At 41.3% G+C, this 25,938-nt stretch overlaps 1 protein-coding gene across 2 annotated transcripts in view; it reads left to right on the top strand.

The window, feature by feature from the left end:
• Positions 1-24,838, top strand: part of grik2 (glutamate receptor, ionotropic, kainate 2) — a 323,504-nt gene extending 298,666 nt beyond the window's left edge. For both annotated transcript variants that reach the window (XM_026183896.2, XM_080308219.1), the window contains one exon: positions 22,420-24,838. In XM_026183896.2, the coding sequence (XP_026039681.1) occupies positions 22,420-22,673 (254 nt within the window). In that variant the 3' untranslated portion in view covers positions 22,674-24,838. The remainder of the gene's footprint in view (positions 1-22,419) is intronic.
• The last annotated feature ends 1,100 nt before the right edge of the window (positions 24,839-25,938 follow it).

Consider the following 25,938-nt stretch of genomic DNA (forward strand, 5'->3'; position numbering starts at 1 on the left):
AGGACAAACATTGTCTAAAATACAAAGACAATGATTATTAAAAAGATTTGTTAAAAAATGAACATCATTATAGGGAGATAAAACTAAATTAAAAGCATCGGAAAATTTAACAGCACTAGAGGAAGTTAAGATGCGAGAGCTAACCACGTGTCGAATAGGAGAGAGGGACAAATGAAAAGACAGATTAAAAAGAATACAATGATGATCCGAAATAAAAATGTCCTCAGTACAAATAAAATCAATGTTTAAACCTAAAGTAAAAACAAGGTCCAGTGTGTGTCCTTGGGTGTGTGTGGGACCAGACACATGCTGAGTAAAATGAAAAGAATCCATGACGCTAAGGAAACCTCTGGCAAAGAGGTCAGAGTCATCATCAACGTGTATATTAAAATCCCCGACTATAACCAGTCTGGACAGCTTCAAAGTCGAGGATAAAAAGTCACTGAACTCCTTTAAAAACATAGTGTTTAGGCCAGGTGGACGATACACTACAGTGCAGTAAAATGGATCTTTATTTCCAATTCTAACCAGCTGTAGTTCAAAGGATGAAAAATGTCCGACCAACACTGCACGACAGTAAAACCGGCTTCCAAACACCGCAGCGACACCTCCTCCTCGACCCGACGTCCGAGGCTGGCTGATGAAGGAGTACCCACTCGGACAGAGTTCAATGAAGGACGAAAAGTCACCATCGCGCTGCCAGGTTTCGGTTAGAAATAAGAAGTCCAGTTTCTTGGAAAGAATAAAATCGTTCAGCAGGAACGTTTTATTAGTCATTGATCGAGCGTTGAAAAGCGCCACTCTCAGCGAAGTAGAAGACATATTATTAACAGAAGCGGCCCGATTTAGGGGACGAAGAAACAGAGAGTTTGATCCGCGACGTTCATAAATTCCACTCACCGCGGGGATGGAAGGCCAAACAACAGGAGAGTCTGGATGAACACTCCTGAGGTAGCGCCGTCTCATAGATCCAGGCACAGTTAGTCCCCGCTTCCAGAACAGTCTGAGTTTTACCTGGACACCTGCTCTTTTTCCTCTCCTTCTCCGTGACTTGCGCGGACACAGAAAGGCGCCACTGATGACACCTAACGAAGATCCAGACACCGGTGTCGGCAGTGGAGGATGGAAAATACCGCAGGAGGATAAGGCATCTTGACTTATCATAGAGGATCGGATGGATAATAGCGTCAGGCGATCATAGACAAGGGCAGCCAACACATTAGTGACAAAAAGCGAAAGCAAAAAGGCCGAAAAAAACAGCACAGAGAAACCACGGCCGGCAGCGGCAAACACAGGCGCCATCATACCGGAAGTGCCAAGATGTGGACAGTTGTGTCTGCTTGGTTTCTTTCTTGTGTGTCTTTCAGAGTTGCATTTAAACAGAACATGTAAGATGAAGAGATAGTCTTGACAAGATAGAGAATTGTTGGTTACATTGTGACACAGGTTCTCTGAGTGGACAGGCCATCGCTCCATCTCTTGGCGCTCCTCCCGCTCGACGAGCTCCTGCTCCGGCTCGCAGGGCTCCTCTGGTGGCGATGCAGACTCCACCAGCTCGTCGGGCTCCTCTGGTGGCGGCACGGGCTCCTGCTCCGGCTCGCTGAGCTCCTCATCTGGCGGTGATGACGGTGACACGTCAGCAGCAGGCGGTGGATGGGGTGGCAGAGTAGTGGATGTGGAAGGTGGAACAGATGACAGCTGAACAACTAGCTGGGCAGCAGACTGAGTGACTAGCTGGGCAGCTGGCTGAGCTACGGCTAGAGGCTGGGCAGCTGGCCATGTTAGCGATAGATCAGGTGACGATACTAGAGACAGAGCTACTGACTGTAGTGATATTTGTTGAGGAAGTTGAGCAGGTGCTTGAGCGGCTGGCTGAGCTGCAGTAGATGGAGCAGATGGCTGAACTGCAGACTGTGCTGATGTTGGAGTGAATGGTGGCACAGCAACAGCAATCGGTTGAGCAGAGAGAGAAGCAGTCAGTAGGGTGGCAGCAGCAGACAGTGAGCCTGAGGGTGGTGTGGAGGCCTCAGGCAGGCTGCACAGGGCGCACGGCCGCCCGGGATGCTGCAGCTGGGGCTGTGCAGTGCAGGCAGTCAGTTTGGGTAAAGGCAGCGAGATACAATCTTTAGCAGCACTCTCTATCTCCTCAATCTTTTCTACCCTCTTCTTTCTTTCTTCCCCTTCCATTTCCACCGTCACAGGGAAAGACTTTAACACACTAATGGAGTTCATTTTACTCCCAGCAGCATTCAGAGCTGCTGGAGTGGGTAGTGGAGTGGAGGCTGCTGTAGGTGGGGTAGATGTTTGAACTGCAGACCGCTTAGCTACAGACTGGGCGGCTGCCTGAATTACAGGCTTGGCAGTCTCACAGTTCCTAAGTAAACAAACAGATGGAGTGAAAAATGAAAAATTGTCCTTATAATTTACCACAGCCGACTGTTGTGAAGTCCGGGAGTCCGGCTGCAGTGAAGAGTGCCGGCGGCGCGAGCGTCGCTTCTTTGACGATGCCAGGGCCGCCGTGTCAGGCTGCGGATCCACCAGCTGGTCGGGCTGAAGAGCAGCCTGAGTAGGCGAGTGGAGGTGGAGCGTGTTAACTAGAAAGTCCGCGACGATCAGGTAGAGCGTATCCAATACCCAAGGGAAGCAAGACAGCGACTCTTTCAGCCGCTTTTCCATGGCGCGACAAAATTTTTCCTCATGCGCCTCCAGCCATAGGTCGCAGAGTCTATTAACTTTATCCGTCACCTCCCTCCTGAACCTCTCCGATGAGTCCGCTGGGTCCATGTTCGGCGGGATCATTCTGTCACGGTCTGGCTGGCAGACCGTGGGGGTGCAGGGAAGGAGGACCCAGGCGCGGTGCTCTGTGTGCCAACAGTGCGTTTATTTACAGTGTATGGTACAAAACAACAATAAATCCCCGTGTTTTCCCCAGACTCCCATGTCGTGTCCTCCTTGTGCTCTCTGCTCCCATGTGTCGGCACTCCTGGTGCTCGCTGCTCTTCAGGCCTCCCACGCTCCTCCTGCAGGAAACCATAGCCACAGCTGTCAGGACACTTAACAATAGCAGGCATGCACTCAACGACTAAACCTAAACTGGGTGACTAACATGGAGTCTCACGCAATGATCCCGCGTCGGTGGGAGGTCCAAGACTCTCCTAAGTAGCTCCCCCGACGAGGCCTGATCAGCAGCAGGTGTGTGGCAGGAGCTTCGGGTGTGGCCAGCTCGCCAGCAGAGCCACACACACCAGGCCTGAAGGCGCCCGCAGAAACACATACACACATGCGCAAACAGGGAGAAGCGGGACAGCAACACCAAATATACATACAATACAAGACAAGTCCATAACTGCTCAGGTCACTCAGACCCAGGACATTTGTTGTGGAATAGTAAGAAAATATCAGTCACTATGGAACTGTCAGTCAATTGTTCAGTTACTTTTGAGGATCTGAAAATTGTGAGAAAATGGTGGTAATCCCTAAACGGGTTAACTCCGTCCGTTTGTTAAACCCCTTGGATTAAAGAAGCAAGTTTGCATTTCAATCAACTGTTGATGGTTTGATTTAAAATTCACTCGTCGACCAGGGCAGAATAACAAGTATTGTGTCATTTTCCAAACAACATATGGAATTAATAAGAAAATTTGTATTATTATTTACTAAATTTTGAATGTTATCAATGTAGCAAAAAAATTAAATATATATTTAGATATTTATTTGGGGTAATTAGAGCACATATAAACATTATTATTAGTGTTACTTGGGAAAAAATTGTATTACTATTATATTCCTTAAAAGTAATACAGTACATTATTTAATTATTCCAAGTAGTGTAACAAGTGGTTTGTTACACTACTTGGTACATTACTTTTGCATTACTCCATTTGCATGACCTGAAATGCATTGCCACATAACAGTTAACAATACAACTCCTAGGATACAGTCCAACATACCAACACAAAACCCTATCCGATGAGGGGCTTACATAAGATCTTAATGTAGTGGTTGAACAGTAAGTATGAACACTAATCAGTAACACAAAGGAAAAGTTGAAACCAAGTCAAAAGATTCAAAGAGATCACCACAGTGATTCTAATGTAGAAACATGCAAAAGTAGAAATGGAGCCTACAACATCACAAGCCTGAAAGCTCATCACTGTTTGGCTGGGATTAGCACACTCAGCTTCAACTTCACCCTGGTTTCTTAGCAAGCTTTGTGTTAGCATGCTGTTTGTGCACATGCTTGCAAATGGCCAATGTTGTGTTAGTTGTGTAGTGTAGTTCTTTCTGTCCCTGATGAGTTTTCACTTTACTTTTCACAGTCTTGTACTTCAAGGCAATAAAAACAAAAGTATGGTCCATATCTCTCCTTTCCTAAAAGATGTAGACCGCTCCACACTCTCCTCTTTGCAAATGAAACAAAATCATCTGCAATGTGATTGTAGTGCAGACGTTTCAGAAAAAACAAGACACATTCAATGTTCATTTTTTTTGCTTTTTGCCCGGGGGACAGATAAGTGAATAAGTTTATAATTGTACCTCTAATACAGTAACTAGTTACATTACTGCATTACTGAAAAATGTCTTAACTTTGGAAAACAAAACACCTAATACTTTTTCCCCGAACAAGACGATTTATGCACCTAGAAGAAGGTAAAAAAAGAAAGAAACCTACAAGGCACGACTTTTTACATTAAAGTTTTATATTCAAATTGCAATATGCTAACCTACTTTATACTGTATGGGGGGGGGGGGGGGGGGGGTAGAAATGTCACTGCTACTTGTGATGTGTTCTGGCTTGTAAATATGCAATGGATTAAATTACATTAAAGTATACAACAATGAAGACGCTGTCGTTTAGGTTTGCTAGACTGCTTTTAAACCAGGGGTGTCAAACTTACGGTCCATGTGGGAGCCAAATCTTTAGCCCTGCTGAGAATCCATGAAAGCAGGGTGAACATTATTTTGATGTGCTCACCGACCGACTGGGATCATATCATTATGTGAAAGAAGGAAGAGGGGCAGACGTTCCAAAGACAGCAAGTGCAGTGGTACAGGCCGGCTACACAGAGAGACAGGGGAGCAGGAGAGACGAGCAAAAATGTTCTTGGTGATATTGGATACTGCAAAGCTGAATGCAGAATTCATCGAATCAGGAGCTGGCTGAAGTGATACTCGTTTTTATTTTCAGCCATTTTCCATTGTGGAGGACAAAAGGTTTCAAACTTGTCCAGACCTCAAATCTCATGTGTGTTCCCCTTAGTATTAGTAAAGGCTTAAAAATAAGGCTTTTATGAAAAGACAGAATAAAAAATAGCTTCCTGGAAAAATGAGTGTTGAATATTCCATAAAATATAGAAAATGTCTTTGAATGGCAGAGATGCAGAAATGTCTGCATGTAACACAGACCCAAGGCCACTGTCTAAATGAGTCTCACAGGCCTGAAAGTGCGCTTGAAGCAATTTATCATACTTAACGTGTTTGATCTGCTGCTCACCACAAACAAGTACAAGCTGAAATTTTTGACTTTTCCTACTGAGAACAGTCTCCCTAATGGGCATTTACACTACAAACAGTAATTAAGCAATAAACAATTAAATGACAGAAAAGTTGCTTTTGCCTCTGAATTCGGACACCCCCGCTGTTTGCGGCCGGACAATAATAACAGTGACATTCAACTTATTTTATCTGATAAATAAAGACTGTAAAAAGTTTTTTGTGTGTACATATATATAACATACATACATACATACATACATACATACATACATACATACATATATATATATGTATGTATGTACATATATATATATATATATTTATATATATATATATATATATATATATATATATATATATATATATATATATATATATATAATAATAAAAAACCCTTTAAATGTCTCCCTAATTCTGAGCCCTGAACGTTGGCAAGTGTGGCTGTATGTGGCTGTAAAATGAGTCTGACACACCGATTTAGACGAAACAGTAACACTTGCTTAAAATAAAATAGTTTAACATTGTTAGGTCAAGAGCTATCCAGTGAAACCTAAATGCATACAATTATTTTTAATGGAATATAACATGATATTAAACAAACTATATCAAATTGTGTTTTTATTGTAACTGACCTACAATGCTTGTGTGTGTGCGTGTTATGGCTGGTAACCGAGTTCTGTTTTCTTTTAGAGAACATCACTGGCAACTTATGTTTCAGTTGTACAGCTTTGGTTTGTTTACCATCCATCCCTTATAGAATTGTAACATGTCTGGGAAACGTAACAGAAAAATTGTAATTTCAGAATATTTAGATTGTGTCTCTTACTTTCTCTTATGGGTTGAAATTACAACTAACCTGATCTCAAATGAAAGCGTGTGGCTCCACAGTCCAGTGCTAATTATTATCAGGCTAATCTGTGAAAACGAGCCACCTTGTTTCATTATGAAAAACAACCATATATTTTATTACGTTGCGCCTGATATAAATAAATACCATCTACTTTTACAATATGGGAACGGTTTTCTTCCCACGTTGCTGAAAGTGTCAAGTTGAAAAATGTGGTGCGAAGCATCTCTTTGTTGTGTTTCACATGCTTGACAGTGCACACCCTGCAATTTGCATTTTATAATTGCTTTTGTTCTATAACATAGAAAGGAGAAAAAAAATAACAGCTAGTCATTTAAATAATGAGATAAGCCATAGACCCGCTTAACAGTGTCTGTAGATATTAAATAGGCATGTTACTTCCCTATATATGTATTTGTGAGATTACCACAAAAAATAATGATCTGATTTTAATAATATAAGAGTGCTTTTAGAATAAAAATGTGTTAAACTTTGCAGGTGTATCAAATGTTTGTTATTTTTAATACTTTTATTACAAACTACAGATATGTGTAGATTTTATTTCAGTTCATCTATCAAATCAATGAGATTTCTTTAGTATGTCTGTCAGCTCTCTACATTATTTTAGTACATTCATGCCTCGCAGCTATGTGGCGACTTGTCACAAGGCTAAATAGTGAAAAAGAAGGTCTCCAAACATTTGGGAAATATGCTTCTGACCGTCTCATTTGATTATTTTAAATGTACAGCACTTTGGTCAACAGTTATTGTTTTAAATGTGCTATATAAATGTGACATCAAATGAACAGGGAGATAGCATGGTAGCTCGGGCTACTTACTGTGGTTCTAGGAAATACAAAGTACAGTGAAATACAAAGACTCCAAACAGCTATTAATTCCGGTTCTTTCGGATTCTTTAGGGCCAAAAAGACAAAAAGCTGGCCTTCTTTCATACATAAAAGAATATAATCAACAAAGATTCAAAATATATATTTCAAATCTCAATACAGCATTAAAAGCTCCGCCCTCATTAAAAGTGGAGTCTCACTTTAACGGTTGTAGATAAGTAATATAATATATTTTCCTTCCTTATGTTAAAATTACATCAATGTGGTTGAGCATGTGTATGCGGCATGGCCAGCTAGGTTGGAGTCTGACTCACCCATCTCCCAAACAAAATAAACCATAAGGGCTCTGCTGGTCCAGAGCTACTTCTGGTAGCATAATACGTATTTTTATTTTTCAAAGACTTGAAGCAAATAGCTGAAACAGCTTTGGATCTGCTGCAGTTTGTTCCTTTTTGAAGACGCTAACCAGCAGTATTTCTGCTAGAACATGTGTTAACAAGACTTTTCCAGTGTCTCCCTGCATCTCTGTATCAGTCTGTCAGTCTTTTTGGGTTGGCTGTGTAACCTCCTTTAAAGTAAATGTCTCGTATTATTTTTATGTTTTTTCTAAGAGTTATTAAGAGATATTAACATCTTGAAAATCCTACTTTAATAGAAGACTGTAACAACCACAAAAGATGTGATGTGTTTAATGGCAGTTGTGTGAGTTAAAAACAGTTTTCCAAAAATTATATTTTTGGTGATTCAACCCAAGTCAACTTTGTCAAAAAAAGAAAAGATTTTGGTCACACAATTTTGCACTAAATCATACGCCTCATAGGTGCTCAATGGAGTATTTCTTTGTCATCTTCATGTTAATCTGTCAAATTTCCATGATTACCATAGCTGTCGCCTTCTTCCCTTTCCTCCTCCTCCTGCATCTTTATTCTCTGTCCCGTCCCTCCTTCAGCTTATCATCTGCTTCCCCCTCTTTTACGTCTCTTCCCTCCTGCTGCTGTGGCTGCCGCAGACTAACCTGAGGTGCAGGGACCACCAGCTGTGTGTGAGGAGGCCATGTTATAAACCAGGCGCACACACACACTCATAAATATACAGTGGGGCAAAAAAGTATTTAGTCAGCCACCGATTGTGCAAGTTCCCCCACCTAAAATGATGACAGAGGTCAGTAATTTGCACCAGAGGTACACTTCAACTGTGAGAGACAGAATGTGAAAAAAAAATCCATGAATCCACATGGTAGGATTTGTAAAGAATTTATTCGTAAACCAGGGTGGAAAATAAGTATTTGGTCAATAACAAAAATACAACTCAATACTTTGTAACATAACCTTTGTTGGCAATAACAGAGGTCAAACGTTTACTATAGGTCTTTACCAGGTTTGCACACACAGTAGCTGCTATTTTGGCCCATTCCTCCATGCAGATCTTCTCGAGAGCAGTGATGTTTTGGGGCTGTCGCCGAGCAACACGGACTTTCAACTCCCGCCACAGATTTTCTATGGGGTTGAGGTCTGGAGACTGGCTAGGCCACTCCAGGACTTTCAAATGCTTCTTACGGAGCCACTCCTTTGTTGCCCGGGCGGTGTGTTTTGGATCATTGTCATGTTGGAAGACCCAGCCTCGTTTCATCTTCAAAGTTCTCACTGATGGAAGGAGGTTTTGGCTCAAAATCTCACGATACATGGCCCCATTCATTCTGTCCTTAACACGGATCAGTCGTCCTGTCCCCTTGGCAGAAAAACAGCCCCATAGCATGATGTTTCCACCCCCATGCTTCACAGTAGGTATGGTGTTCTTGGGATGCAACTCAGTATTCTTCTTCCTCCAAACACGACGAGTTGAGTTTATACCAAAAAGTTCTACTTTGGTTTCATCTGACCACATGACATTCTCCCAATCCTCTGCTGTATCATCCATGTGCTCTCTGGCAAACTTCAGACGGGCCTGGACATGCACTGGCTTCAGCAGCGGAACACGTCTGGCACTGCGGGATTTGATTCCCTGCCGTTGTAGTGTGTTACTGATGGTGACCTTTGTTACTTTGGTCCCAGCTCTCTGCAGGTCATTCACCAGGTCCCCCCGTGTGGTTCTGGGATCTTTGCTCACCGTTCTCATGATCATTTTGACCCCACGGGATGAGATCTTGCGTGGAGCCCCAGATCGAGGGAGATTATCAGTCTTGTATGTCTTCCATTTTCTGATGATTGCTCCCACAGTTGATTTTTTCACACCAAGCTGCTTGCCTATTGTAGATTCACTCTTCCCAGTCTGGTGCAGGTCTACAATACTTTTCCTGGTGTCCTTCGAAAGCTCTTTGGTCTTGGCCATGGCGGAGTTTGGAGTCTGACTGTTTGAGGCTGTGGACAGGTGTCTTTTATACAGATGATGAGTTCAAACAGGTGCCATTCATACAGGTAACGAGTGGGGGACAGAAAAGCTTCTTACAGAAGACGTTACAGGTCTGTGAGAGCCAGAGATTTTCCTTGTTTGAGGTGACCAAATACTTATTTTCCACCCTAATTTACGAATAAATTCTTTACAAATCCTACCATGTGGATTCATGGATTTTTTTTTCACATTCTGTCTCTCACAGTTGAAGTGTACCTCTGGTGCAAATTACTGACCTCTGTCATCATTTTAAGTGGGGGAACTTGCACAATCGGTGGCTGACTAAATACTTTTTTGCCCCACTGTAGATCTACACGTGCATACCTGTATACATGTATTACATTACAAAGGTTGCTTTTTAGGAAGGTCTGATTCACAACAAATATAGTGTTAGCATTTTAGAAATCAAAAGTACAAATCATAGAAATAAGGCTGAAAACTGTCTTCAGTATAACCAAAACTCTCGGATATGAGAAACACAAACATTAATTGAACAATTGTATCTGAAAATGAAAAAAATATTTTGCATATTAATCAACTTTGGGAAAAGAGCTTCTTTAGTGCTGCCTAATGTGTGGTACATATAAATGACAATGACTCAATTGATCTGTGGAACAAAGTCTGGATCGGCCTGTGTTTAAAAAAATCCAGTCTCTGATCCCAGGAATTGCAGTAGGCATTGCAGAGTCATGGAGCCGGTGGGTGAGGGGACTCGCACAGTTCGCCCATTCTGGATGTTTACTCCGCCTACGCTGATTTTTTAACAATGGGAGCTCTGCGTAGCCTTGCAGGCCCCACCTCTTCTGGAATATGACTGAGTTTAGTTTAGCAGCCTGAACAGTGGACCCAGGGGTCTGTTTGGTATCCAACTAGGTAGTAAATATGGTATCTAACCAGATGCACGATGGCATTACCTTGGCCTCTAGTAGCACTTTGAAGGACATGTCCTGGTCAAAACACAACTCCAAGATTCTGCAATGTGTACGATAAACACATATGTAGGGCTGTTTTCCTCCATCTGCACAGTATCAATAACATTAGAAACATCCTGTCTCAGAGTGACGCCGAAAAACTAGTTCATGGATTAGTTGCACATCAAATGCATCAGTTCATAGTTTTAGGCTGGACTACTGTTCATTATCAGGAAGTCCTAAAAACTCGCTGAAAAGCCTTCAGCTAATCCAAAATGCTGCAGCAAGAGTCCTGACAGGGACTAGAAAGAGAGAGCAGATTTCTCCTGTTTTGGCTTCCTGTTAAATCCAGAATTCAAAATCCTGCTCCTCACATACAAGGTCTTAAATAATCAGGCCCCATCTCATCTTAATGACCTTGTAGTACCATATCACCCTAGTAGAGCACTTCGCTCTCGCTCTGCAGGGCGATCGTGGCTCAAGAGTTGGGAGTTCGCCTTGTAATCGGAAGGTTGCCGGTTCGAGCCCCGGCTTGGACAGTCTCGGTCGTTGTGTCCTTGGGCAAGACACCTCACCCGTTGCCTACTGGTGGTGGTCAGAGGGCCCGGTGGCGCCAGTGTCCGGCAGCCTCGCCTCTGTCAGTGCGCCCCAGGGTGGCTGTGGCTACAATGTAGCTTGCCATCACCAGTGTGTGAATGTATGGGTGGATGACTGGATATGTAAAGCGCTTTGGGGTCCTTAGGGACTAGTAAGGCGCTATATAAATACAGGCCATTTACCATTTTACTTGTTGTTCCTAAATTAGTTAAAAGTCACCTTTTTCACTCACTTGTGTTTTTAAACTTCTCTGCATCTAATTATGAGCTATTATTCATCTCTGTCTCTCTTTCCTAGCATGTCTTTGTCCAGTCTTCCTCCCCTCACCCCAACCGGTCACGGCCGATGGCGTGCCCTCTCTGAGTCTGGTTCTGCTGGAAGTTTCTTCCTGTGAACATTGAGTTTTTCCTTCCTACTGTCACCAAAGCTCTTGCTCATAGGAGCTCATATGATTGTTGGGCTTTTCTGTTTTCTTTGTATTATTGTAGGGTCTTTACCTTACAATATAAAGAGCCTTGAGACACCTGCTGTAGTGACTTGGCACTATATAAATGAAATTCAAATAATTAAAACAAGGGAAGATATAAACTTTCCCAGTTGATCAGCAGGTTGTTTCAAAACCAGAGGCAAGAGTGAGAGATAAAAACAACAATATCCATCAGAAAATGTCTTCATGATTTACAGTTTTATTAACCATTATTTACTTACTCAGGTCTAAATAAGCCACACAGATCAAATATTCCTTTTTGTTTTCAATGTCTGCTCTGAACATTGGATTAATGACCTTTCCATTCCTTTAATGTGGAGAGGCACTTCATCTGAGATAGCAAGTGCTATGCAGCATTTCAGCTATAGTGGTTTGTCAAGCGTAATAACACTTCTGTCATTTAATGAACCTTCAAGCTTGGGTCTGGATAGTGATCTTGCATGTTGTTCCTGGGATCTGCTTGAACCCCTCCCCCCAGTTTGGGGGTTACTGCCCTGAGTGCTCCGATTACCACAGGGACCACTGTTACCTTCATCCTCCACATCTTCCCAACTTCCTCTCTTGGCCATTATTGGTACTTCTTGAGTTCCTTCTTACTGATGTTGCTGTCATTTATTATAGCTACATGTATCACAAAGGCCTCCGCTGGTCTGTCTCACCCACTCTAGGGGGCATATCTCATTTTCACCTTGGGTCAAAAGGCCATACTCAGAAAAGATGTTCCTGTATACTATGCCAGCTACCTGGTTATGGCGTTCCATGTATGCCCTGCCTGCTGGCATCTTGCACCCTGCTGTTATGTACTGGATTATCTCAGAGGCATCTTTGCACAGCCTCCACATGAGGTCTTGCCTGGTGTGGTAGATCCCAGAGTCTATCAATCTTATGCTGAGAGCTTGTTCCTGTGCTGCCGTTAGTAGTCTCTCTGTGCTGTCTTTCAGTCCAGCTTTCGGTAGGATTTCTCCGTATAAGCTGCTTTTCTATCTGCTGGTGATATATGCTGCGCAGGGACCTGTCCTTCTATCATGGTTTCTCTTCTTACTCCTCTTCCTTCTTGGGTTGGCTTTGCTTGAGGTATTTACTAAGCACATGGTCAGTTGTGGCCATCTTCCTGATGTACTCATGGATCTTTGCCGTTCCTTCCTGGATAGTGGTTTTGATACTCATGGGTCTTCAACCTCCTCTCAGGGTGCAGGATTTCAGGTGAAACCCTCCATGCTGGTAAAGACCTTCCTTGTTTACCTATCCTCGCAGGATATCTAATGACCAATAAGAGAAGTGTTGATTGCCTTGACCTTGTTCTTCAGATTCAACTGAGTTCTCAGGACTTGGCTTACTCTCTGCAGGTAAGTGATGGTTGCAGTTTTCCCCAAAGCCTCTTCATGGTTCCCATTTGCCTTTGAGATTATAAGGTACTTATAGCTAACCTCAATGTTTGCTCTAAATTATGAACTGTAAGTATCTTATGTGCCTCTCATTCACAGCCAATTTAGAATCACCAGTTAACATAACCTGCATGTCTTCAGCTTACTCCCACAGTCCAGAGTTTCTAGAGGAAACCCACACAGGCAGAAGGAGAACATGAAAATTCCACACATGGAAGGCCACAAACAGGATTAAAAGCAGGGACCCTCATGCTGTGATGTGACGTGCAAACCACCGCACCACGGTGCCTCATTTAATTATTTATGACAATAGGAAACCATTATAGGAAAAGCAAAGATTACATGCTTTTCACAGTATGTCATAGAAAAAAAATATATATATATTACCAGAGGTTAGAGGCAAGGCCGGATGTTAAAAGGTAAAAAGGAGATTATATTGTGAGATCTGAAATTTGACAACTACATTTCACACTTGATACAATTCCAGTTGATTCAAGCCCATTTTCATCTAAACTATTTTTGGGAGATAGCGCTAATGCACTAAGCAGGAGTGGCAATCCTGAACCTGTAAGAATGTCTTGTAAGAATAAAGGCTTTCTATTTTATTCTAATCTAAAGATTAGCAGCTACTCCAATTTGGGCCATTTGGGGAATAAAATAGATTTCATGAAATTCTGGATAATTTTCACTTACAATAACTAATTATTAATAAAGCTTGACTACATTTATCTACATTTAGCTAGGGAAATCACTGTGCCAATTAGATTGTCTCACTAATATATGAAAATGAGCATGCGTGTGTGTACGTGTGTGTGTGTGTCAGATAAAGTGCTAAGCTTCTTCAGCGGCATTGGGTCTCAAGAGGTATGCAACCCTCCATGACTTTTTTCATGCATATATCGACATGTGTGGTATCCACAGAAACCTTAGTATCTCAGCATAATGCTCAGATCAACAATTTCTACAACCAACAAACACAGTGAGAACAAGCAATGATTAAAAGAGCAGTTACGTAAAGTGCAAAAGTCCGCTAAACACATACAACCAAGCCACAATCTCTCCCGACTTCATGTAATAACAAAAGGTATACCTGGGTAGTTGGCAAAGCTTTCACAGATTCGAAAAACTCCAAGTTTCACCGCGCTCTACAATTCAGTGAACCAGCCGCAAAAGAAGACCACAAAAACGCAAGCTTTGTGTATCCGCTAAGGCAGAAATTCACTTAGCGGACTGGTTTCCTCCGTTGTTTATCATTGTTAGCCGTTGGCTGCTGTAGCTCCTGATAATGGCAGCACTAGCACGACGCATCAGAGCCAGTTCCGTCAACAATTGTACTTTTCAGCCCAGTTAGAGACGTGTGACTGGATTACGCCATGTGTCGTAAATTTAGGGCCACACAAGGGCGTAGATTTGGTTTTGGCATTGGTGTGGACGGACGATTCAACCATCGAACCTGCCCTGTTTCTTTTTTTTCCCTTTTTGTCTTTGCTTCTTGATAAAAAAACAAAAAAGGAGAAATATACTTGCCTACATATGCTATTCTACCTGCTTTTAAACCATTTAAAATTACAATTCATGGTTTTACATGTGAATTATATAATGTTAAATTACTATTAAACAAATAACTGACTAAGTATTTTAAACTTTAGTTTACTTCAGCCATATTTATAAATCAGGTATCATACAAAAATAAAAATAGAGTCATGACAATAAAAGAATATGACTTTAAGGACTTAACAGCATTACTTCAGTTACACCAACATCTCTGACACATTAGCACTAAGGGAACACTGAATGACCTGCTGGTTTTTGTCCATAAAACTACTCGTCTAAGATGACCACAAAGTAAAAGATCTCTCAGCAAAATGATGCAACATTTTAGGCCCTGGCCCCTCAGTGAGCTGGGATTTTTTCATTCTAAGCATGAACTACTGTTACAGCAACAGACATGTACTACTGGTGACCCACACAACAACTCAATGTCCACTATGTGAAGCAGCCAAACACAGGCCTTCTCCTCTCGTTCATTTCATTTCATTTATTTGTTCATTTTCAGGCACAACAAATACCTATATTGAACATAAAATGCACAAAACAAAAAACAAAACTTGCCTGAAAAAGGAGTGGGACGAAGAAAACTTATTAAATCCCACCCTTATACTCACTCATCAACAAAAAAAACAAACTTCCCGCAGCTACGCCCATCATTGCATACAGACCCATCAACAGCCCCGGGCAGATACAAGCATCTAAGCGGCAGCTCGCAAACAACAATTAGAGCCTTCATAACTGAATACAGAATATATAAATTATAAATTGCATTACCACAGGTAACAGGCAGTAATAACTACAAGTAACAAACACACATACATATACATACATATATATCTACACACACATGTACATATATGTACATACATACGCACACTTTTTTTTTTTTTTTGGAATCCATACCAGCAATGGTAAGAGAACAGACATTACAGAGCACACTAAAAGCATCATTGAGTATACTGTGACCAGACCAACTGTTTGTAGAGAAATTTAAATCTATGAATATTTTCGTTAACTGAGATAAACTGCTGGCATGTTTGTTTTACATCTATGCTGTCCAGTCTCTCCTGGTGGACATACAGCAGTATTGTTTAATCTCATTTGAGTCATTGTTGACCTTAGCCATGTTTTTAGTCTTCTGAGAGCACTGAAGCTTCTTTTAGCCTCAGTAAAATGCGTTTTATCCTCACATTACAATTATTATTCTGTGCTTGATGTGCCTCACCTTTGGCTCTTCCCCTCTGACTGCACTAGGACATATTGCCACCTGATAAAGTAACACATGGATTCGTGCCATATAAAAAGTGAGACATGTCAATTCAGATTCTTTGTCAAATATACACTAATGAATCAATTTACATCAGCAGCCTAACAACTGTCATGATAATAAATACTAGTTAATCTACAGCACCGAATCATCAGTCAGTCACCTGTGACCTCGCCTCTTTACTGAGCCCCGCAGGGGACATGGGAGAAAAAAAAAATTAAGACGGACTTTTGCGAGATTTTGCAATAGCAAAAGTTGAATTCCAACAATGGCGGCAGCTACTTAGTTGTAATATTACTCTTTCTGGGTCACAAAATACACTTTTAAGATATTTTGAGGCGTGAATGTAGTTGTGTAAACGTCAGATACCTGCTCGGTTTACAAGACATCACATATTGCAAAAGTGCTCTGACGTTTTTGGAGATCTGACACCCTTAGCGCGAAGCTAACGGGAGGTCGAGACCTACTACAGCCGGGAAGAACACCGCTTTCCCGGCACATCGTGCCTCGACCTCCCGGTCGGCTTCGAGCTGGCGGGAGGTCGAAAAACTGGCGGATAAAACTTTTGCGAGATCCCGAGTTTGTTTTGCGAGATCTCGCAAAAGTCAGTCTTAATTTTTTTTTCTCCCATGTCCCCTGCGGGGCTCCGTACCTCTTCACCTCTGTCTGAGCTACAACATGGCAGAGCTGCCTCTGTCACCTGATGAATAACAGTGAGACATTCCACATACATGCAGTCACACGTGCTTCAAATACAGTCATGAACCAACAACTCATCATCCAATTTCACCTGTGATCTTGTGTCACCATTGCTCTCTGAGCTTTGTGTTGGTTGGAATATTTGCATATCATGACTACCTCATGATATTTTGCCTCAAAAATGAACCCTATGAATATGTCAGCACCATTAGGATGAAATTATTGTGTCACCAACATTTTAACGTTAGACATATTATTTTATCAGCCTCTATAAACTAATATCCTGGCTGCTCGAGGCTCCGTTTTCTCTGACAGTTTCAATCAAAATTAGAAATGCTGCTCTGAGACTGAGAGAACTAATAGTGCTGCCTGTTGTGCAGTTAGTTTCCCAAACATGTTATTCATGGTTACATACAGTTTCAGACTGATGTGGGCCAAAGCCTAGCACAGCCTGTAACGTTATTGTGACACATTTTATGAGTGAACTTGGCTTTAAGTGACTCACAGGTTTCTTTGAAAAACACTTTCTTATATCCAGCTTCTTCCTCTTTGCTGCCGTCCTCCTCTCCTCCTCGCAGCGCAGGTTTGCCGCTGCTAAAACTAAACAGAGCTCCCTGAAAGGCTCAGCCAATCACATTGGCCATATTTGTCACATGACGTAGGACTCCAGTAGAGAACGTAATTTAACTCTTTCTGCTCCGCTGGGTGAACGAGACGCTGACAGATCGTTTTTTTTCTTGTTTTTCTTTACTCGAAGAGATCAAATTATTGGTGGGGACAATTCAATAATCGCTGGATATTGGTGGGGACATGTCCCTTCCGTCCACGCCAAATCTACGCCCTTGGGGCCACATGAGGTTTTTTGCCTTGCAGTTTCTGATTGGTGGAATTGACGTGAATATGGCATCCTTACCGTGATTCTATGGGCTCAAACTATTAAAAAGAGGTGTCATGCAAATTTATGCACCTGCCTAATATAGTTTAAGTAACTATTGCACATTTTCTGCAAATCCTATAACATTATTTCACTTCTCAAATATAATTGTGTTCATCTGGTATATGATAAATTTAAATGAAATTGCTGATCCAAACAAAAAAATTATTTATGAAGAAAAATCATGAGGGGTACCCAAAGTTTTGCATACCACTGTAAAATAGGGATAAGTAAATACTGGGCAGCTCTGGGTTGTCTGCCAATCAGAAGATTGGTGGATCCATCACCAACTCCTGTGTGTGAGTGTTAGATATAAATGTATGTATTGTATGAATGTAAATATGTCTTGTAGTTGAAAGCGCTTTAAATGGTCAGCAAGACTAGAAAAGCAATATAAATAGCAGTCTATTAATCTGCTGTATCTGTTACTTAACCAACATGAATGAATGGTTTTATTTATGGTTGCACGTTGTATTTCAGTTTCTTATTCAACAGAATAAAAAACGTTTTTGGACTTAGACACTAAGGTGAGAATTGATCCCCATTTGCAGTCAGCACCTCAAATGAGTTAATAAATTATGAGCATCCCATTATTCTTATTATGCCCACATAACCTGTTCAATGGTACGACTAGGGATGGGTATTGATAAGATTTTCACGATTCCGATTCCATTTTCGATTCTGTTTAACGATTCGATTCTTTATCGATTCTCTTATCGATTATTTTTAAAAAAGGAGAACACTAAGGTCGATTAGCTTAGAACTTTGTTTTATAGCTTCTCTTTGAACAAGATAGAAATTTAGGAGTAACATGGCCTTACAAACCCAACAGTGAGATCTTAAGAGATCCACAGCCTACGGCTCTTCAATGGGGTGTCACAGGGTCCCCAGGAAAAAATATTGTAAATGTAAAATAATAAAATAAATATTCTTCTGTAGCAATAACAAAGTATAACATAAATTATTCTGTAGCAATTACACAAGAATATCCAGTAATGTCCCTGCCTACAATTAAACACATTCACTTACTGAAAGCCTTTGACCACAAACTGAGTCACTGCTCGGTGACATTCGTCTATCCTGGCCTGAAAGGAGATGCTACCGGTAGACTGCAGCGAGAACTGCCAGCATCTGAGCCAGACTCTGTCTCTCTCATCATGGTCACTAAATGCACAGTAATGGCAGGTTTTGTAATAAGGCAGATCGCGCTAACATAATATGCACTGTTAGTTGATTATTTACCTGCCGCATTAACGGGAGAGGACGTGCAAACGTTACCGCTGCTGCTGGGTTGAGATTCACGAGTCCGGAGCAGAATTAAAAACACGACATTCATTTAAGGTCATCGCGTGTTTTGTGAGCAAATGCTTTTGCATATTCGTAGTGTTTCCTAGCTTAAAGGAAATATCTACTTTGCAAGTGTTGCAAGTCGCCCTGTTGTCATCCGTTCTCGTAAAGTATAATCAAAGTTTTGAGCGTTAGGCGCCGTGTTTCCTGCCAGGTAAATGACGCTCCGTAACGTGGTGACGTCATTCGGGGCGACTGGAATCAATAAGGGAATCGTTTGCAAAAATGGCAAACAATTCCAAGGAATTGAAACAGTGGGAACCGGTTCTCAACAACAACCGGGTTTCGATACCCATCCCTAGGTACGACTGTACAAGATGCTTTCTGTTGGTGTCTCAACTGGAACAGGATCATGAATGTGATGACCAATAATTGAAGAGAAGATTGTTGAGGGTGGGAGTTTGCCCTCCAACATGTGGTTTAAGTACCAGATTGTGTATTTTTACCCAAAATGTTTTTTTTTCTTTTATAGGTTCACCTAACCAGTAGCAACTGAAGATTATAGTTTTGATATACGGTAATACTAATACTAATAATTATAATAATTATTAATAATTACTAATAACAACAAATTAACTTTCACCCAAAATTCTTACTGTGATGTTGGCCACCATGCATAACATGGTGCCATAAAGCGGTTTGAATCATGTTGGTTTCTTTTTTTATGTATTTTTTAAATACTTTATTTACAAACAAAACAGCACAACAACTTAGAAGAGTCATATCCAGTACAAGGACACGACGACTTAAGAACACAGATGATGCAAACACGGGGGATATAGGAGTGAGTGTAGTCCATATAATGTACAAGGAACCTCGGTGTAAGAGCAACAACAGTTATATCCACACACTTACATACATGCAAACATATACGGTAATACAATAAAGCTATAGCAAATATAATAATATCTATACAAACACACACATGCGCGCACACACACATGCGCGCACACACACACACACACACACACACACATATATGAAGAGTTAAACAGCACCAAACTGACTGCACTCCATGAGCATCTGGCAGCACAGCTGCTAATCAATGAGAGACACCCAGAATGGCTAACTGAAGACTGGACAGTCCCGAACCCCCCCTAAGGAACCGGTCCCATCCAACTACTGGCTAATAACCTGCCTCAGTACCACATGGAAGATACTGTCAGGCATCATAGCGGCTAAGATGAACAGGCACATGGTTTTCAATACATGAGCGGGGCACAGAAAAGAATTGGCAAACACCAGCTACTGGTAGACAGAACAGTTGCCCGAGACTGTAAGACCAGGCTGACCAACCTGTGCACTGCCTGGATTGATTACAAGAAGGCCTATGACTCAATGCCCGACACCTGGATCCTGAAATGCCTAGAACTATACAAGACCAGCAGGACCCTAAATGCCTTCATCAGGAATCCTTCATCGGGATACAGTCAGTCCAAAAAACTGCTAAAACTTTGAATGTGTGCCCAAGTGCAGTTGCAAAAACTATAAAGCTATCAACAACGAAACTGGCCCACCCCAGGAAAGGAAGACCAAGAGTCCCCTCTGTTGCTGAGGATAAATTCATCCGAGTCAATGTCAATTCTAGTGGCAGTAATCACAATATGTGGACATGATGTTCATGAATAAAGAATCGTTTCATGTTCATGTTTCATGTATTTGTCCGATTGCCTCTGATCTTTTCATTCTGTCTTAGTGCAGCTGCTAGTGGTCAACGAACAATGCAGAGATATGGATAAAGAGGATATGAAGCTTGATGAAATCACCCCATTGGTGGTGACTGTGGCTGTTGGTGTAGAATAGAGTCCCTTAATACAGTAAATAAAGGATTTTCCAAACCCAAATTTACGAAGTGTGAGAAACATGAGAAATTTCCAGTGAAATCTTTAAAATACTTTTTCTGCACCTAATGGTAAAATTAAGGTGTTAGATTTGTTGATAAATGATAGCTGCATTAAATTGAAAAGCTTGTGGGTATTAGTGCAACAATGTCTACATTTAATAATACCAGTCTGGTTAAGGCAAATGAGAGTGGGGATGACTTTATTCAATTCAATTCAATTCAATTCAATTTTATTTACACAGCGCCAAAACACAACAACAGTCGCCTCAAGGTGTTTTATATTGTGCAGTAGATCCTACAATAATAGATACAGAGAACAACCCAACAATCATATGAGCCCCTATGAGCAAGCACTTTGGCGACAGTGGGAAGGAAAAACTCCCTTTTAACAGGAAGAAACCTCCGGCAGAACCAGGCTCAGGGAGGGGCGGGGCCATCTGCTGCGACCTGTTGGGGTGAGAGAAGGAAGACAGGATAAAGACATGCTGTGGAAGAGAGACAGAGATTAATAACAGGTACGAGTCAATGCAGAGAGGTCTATTAACACATAGTGAGTGAGAAAGGTGACTGGAAAGGAAAAACTCAATGCATCATGGGAATCCCCGGCAGCCTACGTCTATTGCAGCATAACTAAGGGAGGATTCAGGGTCACCTGGTCCAGCCCTAACTATATGCTTTAGCAAAAAGGAAAGTTTGTGGTGTGGTAGACCCCAGCCTCTATGGATCTTGTGCTTAGGGTTTGCTCCTGTGCTGCCATCATTAGTGCTTCTGTGCTGTCTTTCAGTCCAGCTCTTTGTCCAGCCACTGATAGGATTTGTCTATGTCAGCCAGTTCTTTTATCTGTCGGTGGTACTTACCTGGCGGGGTCTGTCCTTCTGTGATGGTTCCTCTTCTTGCTCCTCTTGCTTCTTTGGTTTATGCTTCCTGAGATATTCACTAAGCATATGATTATTTGTGGCCATTCCAATTCTCTGTCCAGAACACAGTTCCAAGTACTGTGGTAGAGGACCTAAACTTGAAGAACAGAGACCAACCATAGGGCGAGTGGGAAATATAAAGATTAAAGAAAAATATAATCAACATAAAAAATCACAGACCTTAAATCATACATGCAATCTATGACTGAAGATGCTTTTTCAGTGATGTATTTGGTTTATTTTTAGATTAGAAGCTGAATTTTTTTCGGCATCTATCACCATGCATAAAAAGCCTTGAATATGCTGCAACAGCTTCAAATCTTTAAACAAATGTACTCTGACAGAGTATTGAGTAATTCCATTACCAAAAATGCCATTGTACCTGCACCTTTCCATTCCAATTTTTTCCTTGGTCCCATCATGCATACCTTATGTTGTAGGCCTTCTGCACTATATATTTTACCCTTGGGGCGATCGTGGCTCAAGAGTTGGCAGTTCATCTTGTAATCGGAAGGTTGCTGGTTTGAGTCCCGACTCGGACAGTCTTGGTCGTTGTGTCCTTGGGCAAGACACTTCACCTGTTACCTACTGGTGGTGGTCAGAGGGCCCGGTGGCGCCAGTGTCAGCTGTGACTACAATGCAGCTTGCCGTCACCTGTGTGTGCGAATAGGTGGATGACTGAATGTATTGTAAGGCGCTTTGGGGCCCTTAGGGACTAAGTAATACAGACCATTTACCATTTATGACAACTTTGGGATGAGATGGTGTCTGGTGATTGGACGAGGCTACAAAAGAGGTTGCCCACAGGGAAAACAGCCTTGTTCTTTTAACCATTACATTTGGATAAGGCAAGTGCCCTGAAACCCATTTTGCTTTCTTTTTTCTCTTTCCTTCTTTTGCAGAGGTCTTTCTGCAGTGCCATGGTGGAAGAACTGCGAGTCTCCCTCAAGTGCCAGCGCCGACTCAAACACAAGCCCCAGCGACCCATAATGGTGAAAACAGAAGAGGTTATCAACATGCACACCTTCAACGACCGCAGACTGCCAGGCAAAGAGACCATGGCCTAAAATGGGAATCTCAGTCCATCTCTTACCGTTTTTCTGGTAGTGAGACGGAGTGCAGAGACATTGGGAAAAAGGTTGCGGGTAAATGGTAGGGGTGTTGCTCGGGGGGCAAATTTGGCAGTTGTATTACTCTGAAGATAGAGCAGAAGTGCTTTGCAATATATTGACGACATATTGTTCTTGTTTGTTTATAATTAGCTAGGGATAAGAGATTCTACAATATTTCCTGTGGAAATAACTTGATTCTGGGTGAAATTTCAGCGTGTTACCTCATTACACTTACCAACTTGGCAAGGCAGAAAGACGGAAAACTATCAGCTTGTCCAGACTTCCAAAACCCAGATGTTGAGAAGAGTCTGGAAATTAACCTGAAGGGGGACAGAAGAATCCTTTAAAAAACTGGTCCTATCCTCTTTAGCTGCTACTTATTTAGTCTTTCACCACAGAGCTCAAAATGGGCTGGTTAAACAACACCAATAACAGATTGTGAGCCAGTATAGAGATGTTAACTAGGTGAACAAGGAACTAAGTTTGTAGAATAAGATTTGACAGGCTAAATGAAACCCAAACCGACAAGAGCATGACGAGATTACAATGTACACAGAGGCATTCCTTAGTCACAATACCGACTGACACAAAAAATGGTTTTATTGTATATCATCTATCAGGCAATAAGCGATATCATGTATTTATTTTTCAGAGTACTAGCACTTTTGTTTTCTAATCTGCTGGTGGAGGTGACTTTTAGAAACTATATGGAGAAGTAGAGGTTATACAGTATAGTGCGCTTTCTATGTCCCTTTCCAGAAACTACTCTATGAAGGTGGAGTAACTTGTTTTCCAACATCCCATGCTCCCTTTGATTCGACCAGCCTTTAAACCATAGGCTGCTGTTCTAAACAAGTGTCATTTTTTTCTTGAATTGTGGCTAAAGGTGATTAGCCGTATAACATAATAATAATAAATAATAATAATAATAATAATAATAATAATAATATTCTAGTAAGTTTGGCTAGTAAGAATGACAAACCATGTACTTTCAGTTTGATGTCTATTCTCTACTGGTGTAGAGGTGTTTCATTTAGATGACCCAGTATCTGTAAAATATTGTCCTGTATATTTTCTTTTTTGCTTGGTTGTAATTTCCATGGTCACACAGCACACAGTGGTGCTCCCACTAGAGTGGAACCTGCCGTGTTTTCATTGGAGGCATCCACTCACTGTCTGAAAACACCTCTAACATCAATAAAAAGAAACCCTGGTAGGTGTAGGCACGGCTCATCAAGTCTAAATCCACAGCAGTCACACCACACATAAATTCTATTTATTCAAGATATTTATTGTTTTTATTTATTAATTATTATTTTATAAAGATCTTTATTTATATCTCTTTGGACTGATTTTTCATTGCTGCAGTGAACACACTTCATTTCAACACTGTATGGGGACACACACTTTTTGCATTTTTGTTTGTTTGTTTTTTGTGTTATTTACTTTATTCTTATTTTATTTTACTGGTCAGTGGCATGGCCTCCATTTTAACTTTGTACTTTTGTGGCTTTCTTCCTTTCACAGCAAATCTCCACAGTTACTTGTGCAAATGCAATTTCTATGAAAAAAGTGTTTTTGTATGACAAGTATCAAAATTTTGTAATGATTTTTACCAACACAAACCACACTAAGACGAGTGTCATCCACGGCCAAGGGGTGAAGCTCCCGGCTGGTAGTTCAGGAGGCTTTGTACACTAGAAAAGAACCAACACAAAACACACACACATCTAGACCCCTGAGAGCCCATCATGCACCCATCCTCAACGGAACAGATTCGCACTAATTATTATTATGCTCTCCAACAGAGACACAGAGCAGTATGGTAAAGCTTCAGTGACACTGTATTATTTTGGAGAAGCAGAAAAAAAGAAACTATTTTTATCATGTAAAGGAATCATATTTAAAGAAAGATATTTTTACTTCACACAGAAGAAGAATGGTAGTTGGTAAGAGCAAATTAAAATGTTGGCTAAAAAGGAAGATTATTGATGATTCTTTTATTCTTCACCCCTGATTAATTATAGATTGCTAGAATCCAGTGCTGAGCTGTGTAAATGGTTTTAAAAAGGAAAAGATGTATTTAGAAGAATTATAAAGACAACTAAATAATTTTGAACCTGTTATAAAAACAAGATGCAGTGCACACAGTTTACCCTTTGAAGTTGATGCACAAGTTTAAAGAAAATAAAACAAAATGTGTTCATAACTTTTACCTTGTCTGTGAGTTTATTGAATGTTAATTGATGAATAAAACAGGGCAGGAGCTCGACAAAAATGCCACTGCACAGTGTGAATTCAATGTAAAAAAATGATCATGTGGTATTGAAGCTGGGTCTTATTTTGAATAACCCCACTTGGCAGACTTGTTAAAGATGCAGAGGAACACCTGTACTATATTCAACAACCTACATGTCATAAAAGGAAGTACCTCTTTGTGAAGTAATGGCTCGTCAATGGAGCAGTATCCTCTGAGATACTGCTGTCACTGGTTATACCAGAGGTTCCCAAAGTGTGAGGCCCAGCCATTGCAGTGTGTGTGTGTGTGGGTGTGTGTGTGTGTGTGTGTGTGTGTGGGTGGGTGGGTGGGTGGGTGTGGGCGGGGGGGTATGAAAAGAAAAAAAATGCTTGGACACTGCTAACATGGACAGGTTTTTGACGGGGCGCCCACACAAACGCAAAGCAGGAGATGAAGCGTCGCTGAATATGTTTCCAAACCAACTTCATTCTAAGCCAAAGACTAGAAAATATGGTGAAGCAAATCTGCCCTTTGGCTTCACCTGCACGAGTGCCGAGGTAGGTCTCCCTGCAGGATTAGTTTCCTCTGCATCAGCAGCACGTGCTGGGCTGTTCAAATCACGGACAAACAGGATCCCACGTTCTTGATTTTTAGTTCACAAACACTTCTTGTAATGACTAACTGCTCCTGACATTTTGGAGATGTTAGCTCTTTATACAGTAAAGTTACAGCGGGGGGGGGGGGGACACAACTACACCATGACGCCTCTGTCTTTCTAAATGGAGGGACAGTAACTTCGTGTGTATGTAAGCGTGTAAAACCTGCAGACAGTCAGATTAACAGTATTTCGTCTCTATCTGCTATTCTGCAATTCATCTCATGTAAACAATAACGTGGTGCACAGCGTGACGTGAAAAAAGGCACATACCTTTGATGTTGTAAACATAAATGTAAAAGAGGAGTTTTAAAAAATCTCAGTTTTCGGTGATTCGAAACACCGTTTACGTGTGGACGAAACAGCTGCGTTTTCAAAAATACCCGTGTAGATGTGGACGTAGCGTAAAAAGAGT

This window comes from Astatotilapia calliptera, chromosome 11 (assembly GCF_964374335.1).
Source record: "Astatotilapia calliptera chromosome 11, fAstCal68.1, whole genome shotgun sequence".
Lineage (NCBI taxonomy): Eukaryota > Metazoa > Chordata > Actinopteri > Cichliformes > Cichlidae > Astatotilapia > Astatotilapia calliptera.